This window comes from Carassius auratus, unplaced genomic scaffold (assembly GCF_003368295.1).
Source record: "Carassius auratus strain Wakin unplaced genomic scaffold, ASM336829v1 scaf_tig00026611, whole genome shotgun sequence".
Taxonomy (NCBI): Eukaryota; Metazoa; Chordata; class Actinopteri; order Cypriniformes; family Cyprinidae; genus Carassius; species Carassius auratus.
The window spans coordinates 436,394-445,014 of NW_020525536.1; the positions used below are offsets into that span (position 1 = coordinate 436,394).

Below are 8,621 nucleotides of genomic sequence, written 5' to 3' on the forward strand. Positions count from 1 at the left end.
TATATAACCAACTTAAGCGCGGACAATAATGCAATAATTATATTTTAGTATTCTATTCCGAAAATAACCGGCTCACAGCGACATCTACTGGACACACACACACACACACACACACACACACACACCACTTTCAGCAATCTCTGAAATAAGGCGATCGTAATTGCTACAAAATAAAACGTTACTTTTATTAGGAAAAGTTCAGAGAGATGAGGATTTGTGTGATAGAAAATCATTTCGTTGGTGGCAGATGGAGGATTTTGGTGACCGCACAGAACACACAGAGGTGTCACTGTAATATAATGAAGCGCGCAGAGAAAGCGTGACAGAGAGCAGTTAAACTATTGTGTGTGTTGGTGGGTGTGTAGTGTTCCGCTCCGAGGATCGTGTTGCTGCTGTCGCGTGGCGAGTGTCTGACTGCGACGTGGCCACATGACTCGAGCCCTCACGCAGCTGGAGAGCTGATATAGTCCCACATATTCGCAAATACAAACAATTATATTCTCACAAACACAACTATTACATGGATAAATGATAATAATATTAATAATAATAAAATACATTAAAAAGAGCAAAAAGGTGTCACTGTCCAACTTTTAATGTGATTTTTGGACGTCCAAAATCGGTCCATTGAATTTACTGCACCTGTTATAGACGTCCAAAAAATTACCCAGTTCAAAGATCAAATGTTGGAACACTGGTTTACTTCTTATTGAGTGCTGTGCAATAAACACTATTCAGTATATTGACTACTTTTGTTGAAGCATAGTCAGTTAATCACTGGTGCAGTGTGCTGTGATTGCTACTAAACATTTTTCCCCCATGCTTTCACATTCTGCACACAATACTCAATATACTGCAAAAGTATAGTAAAAGTATGCTATTCTGAACATAGCTCTGGTTTAAAGTAGTCTTCAATATAAGATAAATATTGACTGTCAATAACATACTAGCTACTCACTGAATAATAATAATAATAAAATACATTAAAAAGAGCAAAAAAGTGTCTTTGTACAACAGATGACTTCACTGAGCAATGTGACGTCGCAGTGACGTCTTTTAATGTGATTTTTGGATGTCCAAAATCAGTCTATTGAATTTACTGCAACTGATATAGACGTCTAAAAAATTACCCAGTTCAAAGGTCAAATGTTGAACGTCAAGAGGACGTCCAAGTTGGGTCATGGCTGGACGTCCAAATAGTGGACCTAGTTGGACGTCGAATAGATGTTCAGAAATGGTCATGGACCGATGGACCTAATTTAGACATGATCTGCACATCTATCCGACGTCCAGTGTTTAGTGGGAGAGTGCGATAGTCCTGATTTCGAGTCCAATGTGAACAGCTCCAAGTAGAACGTCGACGTATTTTCATCTCAATGTTACAGTAATTATGACATGGTGTGAATGCAGCATTAGTTTTGAGTTTCCCACTCATAATATTGACTTTGTGGTGGCTTTCTTGTGTGTTCAACTCATAAATACGATCTATACAACATGACTTGAATGCACCAATAGAGCAACACATTCCATACGAAGTCATTTGCACCCAGGCTTTAATATAATCTGTTTTAGACTAACAAGAATGTTTTGAGTTCAGAAACTTACAGGATGTTTTTTACAGTATAGTGACTTCTTATATGTCAAAAGTTCAAGGGAATTTTGGTTTCTCAGTTAAAGATAAAAGCTAAATGCTACATGTAAGTTGAAAAGAAATTATAAAAAATGTGATAATGGGAAACACGTTACGTCACAAGGTTTCAAAACAAAATTTTATACTATTAATATTGCTATGTTACATGTACAGTACAAAGCATAAAATAAATACCAGTGTTACCGGTCTAGATAAAGTGTGCAATTACAAAAGCTGTTTATGGTTAGAGCAGCCAATCAAAGTGACATCACGTGTTCAATCATATAATAGTCTGGTGTGCTTTTTCAAAAACATAGATCCATACACCCATTTAAAGTTGGGTTTTCAAAATCTGAAATCATATTTACTGAAGAATTGTATACAGTGCGCGTCTGATAAATTACATATTCACAAAAATGAAGCCATCAGTTTTGAAAAAAAAAAAAAAATACTCAAAACATGTTCAGTAAAGATTTGATGATACCGATTAATGAACATAAATTACCTTTTCGTTCCCTTCTGTTCTCTATGTACAGATCTAAACAGGTAATACAAATGTATAAGATAATAAAATAAAGCAAACAAGACAATGTTAGAGTGCATGTGTATCTGAATCAGAATCCAGGCCTCAATCAAACTCAGGAATAGAGCTAAGAGACTCCACTCCAGAGCTCATTTTTGAACTTGACTCTTCAGGTGCTTCTTGGGATCTCTGGGACACCTGTGCTGAACCTATCCCTGAGGAAGAACTGCGTCTTTCAGAAACTAAAAAAAAAAAAAAAAAAAAAAGGAATTAATATCAAAATCAGAGAAGCCTTTTAAATACTGCACAATATATAAAAAAAGCTTAAGAACATCTTACAACTCATTGAATCATCCATACTGTGTGATCTTGTAATGGGTACAGCTATTGTTCTTTCAATCCATTTTAAAGTATCTTCATCTAGTCTAAAATGACATCCTCTATTTCTAGCCACCATCTCCTCGATCTTCTCCAGCAGTTCTGTGACCTGAGATCCAGTGTTGGTCTTAGTGTTGAGAACATGATACCTGTTCCCACATTTCTCAATGAGCCACTGGATAGCGTCACCTTCACTTGCAATGAATAACTCTATGGGAGTTTCTCCTAGTTCATCTCCAACAGCAAAGAGAACCAATATATGATTCCAGATTCCTTCACCAAAAGGCTCCATGATTTTCATTAATGCACCTTTCTCTTCCTCTGCAAAGGAACAGTCAACACTCTGGACTAAAATGAAAGCATGTGGTCCAGAAGACTGTTCTGCTAGACTTTTCAGAAGGTTGCGTTTAGCATCCTCAAGTCTTTTCCCAATAAGGAAATCTTTCTCAAAACCCTGTGTACAAACAACAGTGAGCTTTCTCCCAGCCACTTCCCCATTATTACTTAGATTCTCTTCAATTCTTCTGTCAAATAATTGACTTCCCAAAATTGTGTTCCCTGTTGAACTTATGCTGGAATGGTGAGGTCCAAGCAACACCAAGCTCATTTCAAAAAGTTCAGCAACCCCTTAAAAAAAGACCGAACACAGACTGTAAATATTAATAGTTACTTCACATTAAAACAGTGTTTTCAATGTTTACTCACCTGATGTTGAATGTCTTAATTTGTTTCTTTTTTTAACTTCAGCCTTCATCTGTTTTGCTAATTTCTCAACTTTCATCCTTTTGGACTGTACCTCTTGCAAATTCTTTTGTTGTACTTTAAAACAGCATCCTCTCTTTCCTGCAACCATCTCTTCTATCTTTTCAAACAGCTCTGTCACTTGATTGGCATTATTTGTGTGTCTGTTGTTGAAGACATGATACCTGTTCCCGCATTTGTCTATTATCCACTGAAGAGCTTCTCCTTCACTCTCAATGAACAGCTCAATGCTTGTGTCTCGCAACCAGTCACCAAAGGCAAAGAGAACAATCATGTGGTCCCAGACATTGAGACCAAGAAGAGCAACATGTTCCTCTACTGCCTTTCTGTACACTTCAGTGAAAGAAACGTCCACTCTTATGACAAGCAGAAAGGCATGTGGTCCTGGAGGACAGTGAGATGAACACAACACAATCTCATCTTTATAGAATCTCGGGGTGTATTTTGAGTGATAATTTCTTTTTTGGCCTGGAGTGTTGACCAGAGTAATGTGTCTTCCTGCAACATCTCCTTCTTGTACTGCAGATGTCAATGATCTTTTGTAATCAAATACAGATTTTCCCAGGATGGTGTTTCCTGCTGAACTCTTCCCAGATCCATTATAACCCAGCAGCACCATCCTCAGCTCTGAGACGGGATTCTTATTTTCTGCAGGCAGACATACATATTTTATTATGGTAGGTCTTTGAACTCAGTTTTTTTAAACATGGAAAGACAGAAATCGTCTCTGGTAATTGACTGTAACCCTGTTCCCTGAAAAAGCAAGAACAAGATGCTGCGCTCAATAGCGCTAGTGAGAATATTCTTTGTTCAGCTGGTTGTGAAGCATGTGTGTCAAACAGTGCGGCATTGACGTGCAGCATCTTGTTCCCGCTTTTTCAGGGAACAGGGTTACAGTCAAGTAACCCGAGACGTTCCCTTATCAAAAGCTACTCTCGATGCTGCGCTCAATAGTGCTAATGGGAATGAGAATACCGATGCCGCCTCACTGTAACTATAGATGTCTGGTGTCCTGAAACGTGGCAGGAAGCAACAGAGCATGTATCATTTCACTGGAGGTCACGGCCCCCAGAAACACAACGGTGGTGGCGGAGGTTGTTCAGTGATCCCCTAAGGGTGCCAGGAAAGAGCCTTACTTCTGATGGAATTTTCCATGGCCCTCCCTGAGTGGACAAACCCTTTGTCCTGGGCACAGCTTAAGGCCATTGCTTTGGTCTTGATGACCTTACTTTAGTCCAGCTCTATCAGCAGCTGCAAAGTGCTACAAGCTGCTCCCCAGTCTTATGAGGGGGTGCACAACTCGCCACACTCTCTCTTTGAACCTCCTACCCCAGAGGAGCTTGATCAGGTCGGGACTGTTTTATTTATTTATTTTTTGACAGCCCCGATACTTGAGCACAGTGAGTGAGAAACAAATAAAAATTCTCCTCCTGGCACTCAGATTTTTTTTTTTTTTTTTTTTTTTTTAGATCAGCCTGATATGCCTGCAGAACCCATGGTGTGTAGGGCAGCACTAGTCTGACCCTCAGCATGAAATTGTAAATTGTAAAAAAAAAAAGTCTAACAGAACTACTGCCATTTGTGTATAAAGTTCTTATGGCACTACAGAAAAAATCTCCAAATCTCCAAATGTTTCAAGACACTCAAAAATAAAGCTATGCTCTAGAGTGTCGAAAGCTTTATCAAAGTCCAAAAGAAGCACAAAACTATCATCAGCAACTAGATAGGAATAATCTAAGATATGTAAAACTAAACGTATATTAATTGATATGTGTCTATTACTAATGAAAAAAACCCTCTATTTATAACCTGAAGGTGCACGTTATCAGTGACATCACCTGCCGAGGTTATTTAAGCCAATTCTTGGCGTGTTTGACACACATGCTTCACAATGGGTCGAACAAAGAATGTTCTCATTAGCGCTATTGTGTGCAGCATCGAGAGTAGCTTTTGATAAGGGAACTCTAAAAATGATTGTCAAGATTACATTTCAATAATATTTCAAATGAACAAATACTGACAACAATGGTGTAACATAAAAGTTTATTTAGTAAAAATCTGCTTAAAACTGGCAGACCCTGTTAATGTGTAAACTCTAGATCAGGTTTTGATTGGCTCATTTAACAGAAAAGTGGGCCTATTCTATTCCATTCTATTCTATTCTTAGAAGTGCCATTTTGTGTGCTACAAGTTCTCTTATTCATTAATATATATAAAGGGCCTTGTTCTTTCTCCCCTTAAACGGTCTCTGGTTAAACATAAAATCAGTATAGAGAGTCAAAAAAAAGCTCACCAGTTGTTTTTGTCGCATCTTTCAGTTGTTGATTTTTGATCCTTCTTATGTTTGCTCTCTTTTCCTGTTCTCTCCTCTTCTCCTCCACCTGCTTCAAAATCTCTCTGTTTAATTCATAATGTCTGCCTCTGTTTCCTTCTACCATCTCCTGTATTTTATTAAGCAGTTCTATGACTTGAGATCCATTTCCCCAGTTTTTAGTATTAAGCTCGTGATATCTGTTCCCACATTTCTCAATGAGCCACTGGAGATTTTCATTCTCAATAAATTGTTGAGTGGTTGCATGATGATCTTCACAGGCGAACAGGACTATAGTGTGCCTCCACACTTCATGACCAAAACATTTCATGTTACCACATAGAATGTCTTTTTCATTTTCTTTAAACGGTGTGTCTACATTTAAGACCAGCAGCAGCACATGAGGTCCCGGAGGACATTTTGTCACACTCAGGATAATTTCCTGTTCCTCTTCAGGAACTCGAGCTGCGTCAAAGCGCTTTGGGGAACGCGTTTAGCGTGAGCGACTCTGAATATGATATCTAATCTGTCTTATAGAAGAGTGTGACGTCACGGGCGAGGTGACGTAAGCGACCAGGAAGCTATAAAGGCACGAGCCGCACAGCTGGCTTCAGCTTCTGCGTTTTCAGCAAGCGCTCTGTGTGTGCATGTCATTCTGTCTTGTCAGTCTTATTTATTGTTGTTTGTCACTATTAGCTCCTCGAAAAGTAAGCAATAGTCAAAGAGCAAAGCTAAGACGAGACATCTGAAAGGCGATTCCAGATCGCGTTTCAGATTGTGTGTTCATCACGAGTGAGAATACACGGTCTGTGCGCGGTCTGCCTGGGATTGAGGCACGCTGTTTCGGCTCTTCAGGGAGCCGACTGCCTGCACTGGTACAAGCCAGTGTGGACGTTTCGATCCCGGAGGACTCTCTCGAGGGGGAGTCTTCGCCAGCGTTCCTCGCGGTGTCGGTCCTGCTTTCGCCGAGGCGGAGCGGCGCCTGCACTCGCTGGGTTCGCAGATAAGATCTGCCGGAGGGTAGGGAGACGGGCGCGTCCCTATCTCCTACCTCACCCGCCAGACCTGCCCGATCTCCGGGTGCGGAAGCCCGAGTGCTCGGTCCTTCCCCCCGAGTGACGGCCGTGACGCACCGCCTTTTTTTCTCCGAGGAGATTAAAACGGAGGGCGTCGATGAGCTCGCAGTTGCACAAACATAAGCTGCATAAACATCAGCTGCACAGACAAACAGTTACACAAGCATCAGTTTCACAAACATATTAATGCCTAACTGTATAACGAGCAGCATTAATGAGGAGCGCAGCTCACGCAGCCAGCTCTCGAAATAAAAATAAGGGGGCTGACTGTGCTTCTCGCATATCTAGGACGGATCGAAGACGGCTCTGCCTATCTCCACCCGTATTCCCTAGATTTAGGGTTCATCGAGGTTTGGAAGCACGCGAAGCGGTTCCTTCCCCCTCTGTGAACTCACAGCTGCAGCTACTTATCTCCGAGGAGATTTATATTGTTTGTGTTGACTAAGCGGCTCCCGTGCTGCCGAGGCAGCGCGTGTACTACATCATTTTCAGTTTTGATGTAAATCTTACCAAATCCAGACCGTCTTTACTCGTCTGATTGGTTGACTGCATTAATTCTGAGGAATTAAATTCAGTACCTATCTGACTATGAGAAGTTAGATATGAATTATATTAACAATGCAGACCGTGTTTACTCGTCTGATTGTTTGTTTGCATTAAATTCTGAGGAATATAATGACACTTATCTCACTCTGAGAAATGATATATACTGGAGGGGCTGTTGGGCGAGAGCAGCCCTCCCAGTCTGTAGTCAGAGCGTCGGGACCGGAGGCTGAAGCAACGCTCTGAACCAGGGTTTTTTCCAGCCGAAGGCGGATCTGAGGGCCGTACTTCAGGCTGTGAGGCCCTCGGTTAAGAAGTCCTGACACATTTCGGTCACGACTGCAGAGGGCGGCCCCTACTGGGGTGGAGCGGCGTACACCGCATTACACGGTTCCCGTCTCGCCTCAGCGCCCTCTGGGGGCCGGTCTGCCAACCCTGCCAGTGTTCCAGGGCGCAGCGGTCCCCAGCGAGCATCATTCTCAGTATTTTCCGCCCGTGCGCGTAGCGGGGCTGAGACGCTCGCTGCCCCTGCAGGGGCCTATTACACCAGAGGTCAGTCTTGAGAGACTGATTCCCTTAGTAGATTATTTAGCAGCGTGAAAACTACTGCCAAATGTATCTCAATGGGTCCTGCACACAGTAGAAAAAGCTACCGTATTCAGTTCGGCTCTGTACCGCCGATGTTTAACGGGGTCATTCCGATGATGGTCGGCCCCGGGCAGGGTCTGGTTATGGGACAGGAAGTGAAACCCTATTAGAGAAGGAGGCCATCGAGGTGGTCCCTTCCCAAGACAGGGAGTCCAGGTTCTACAGCTGGTATTTCACAGTTCCAAAGAAGGATGGGGGATTGCGTCCGATTATAGACTTGAGGGTCTTAAATCGTTCAGTTATGAGATTGAAGTTCAAAATGCTCACGATCAAGCATGTTATAGATCAGATCAGGTCCGAGGACTGGTCTGTCACAATATATCTCAAAGATGCATACTTCCACATTTCCATCCTTCCACAACACGGGAAGTTTCTGAGGTTCGCTTTCGGGGGCGAAGCCTACCAATATCGAGTACTTCCCTTCGGCCTTGCACTCTCACCCCGCATGTTCACAAGATGTGTAGACGCGGCTCTGGTCCCCCTGCACATGCAGGGCATCCGCATTCTCAACTACACCGACGACTGGTTGATTTAAGCTCAGTCAAGAGCAGGTTGTGGCTCGGCATCGAGGTGTCGTTCTCGCACATATGGGGGAGCTGGGTTTGAGACTGAACGCCAAGAAGAGTGTGCTTTCTCCGGTTCGAGAACCACCTATCTAGGCGTAGTATGGGATTCGACCGCGATGCAGGCACGATGGTTCCCTGCTCGTATCGAGTCGATCCGCATCTCAGTCGAGAGAGTCAAAGAAGG

At 42.5% G+C, this 8,621-nt stretch overlaps 1 protein-coding gene across 1 annotated transcript; it reads right to left on the reverse strand.

Moving 5' to 3' along the window:
• Positions 1 to 2,258: 2,258 nt before the first annotated feature.
• Positions 2,259 to 4,448, reverse strand: LOC113078817 (GTPase IMAP family member 8-like). The gene is made up of 4 exons (XM_026251129.1): positions 4,430 to 4,448; positions 3,237 to 3,941; positions 2,493 to 3,158; positions 2,259 to 2,395 (listed from the first exon to the last, which is right to left on the reverse strand). Exons 1-4 carry the CDS (start codon positions 4,446 to 4,448, stop codon positions 2,259 to 2,261), a joined length of 1,527 nt encoding a protein of 508 aa, XP_026106914.1.
• Between the last annotated feature and the right edge of the window lie 4,173 nt (positions 4,449 to 8,621).

What these genes read in the sequence shown, in the direction of transcription:
- LOC113078817 (XM_026251129.1), bottom strand. An exon ending in ATTAAGACATTCAACATCAG is followed by an intron (nt 3,159 to 3,236) that starts GTGAGTAAACAT and finishes TCTTTTTTTAAG; the next exon opens with GGGTTGCTGAACTTTTTGAA. An exon ending in TATGGATGATTCAATGAGTT is followed by an intron (nt 2,396 to 2,492) that starts GTAAGATGTTCT and finishes TTTTTTTTTTAG; the next exon opens with TTTCTGAAAGACGCAGTTCT.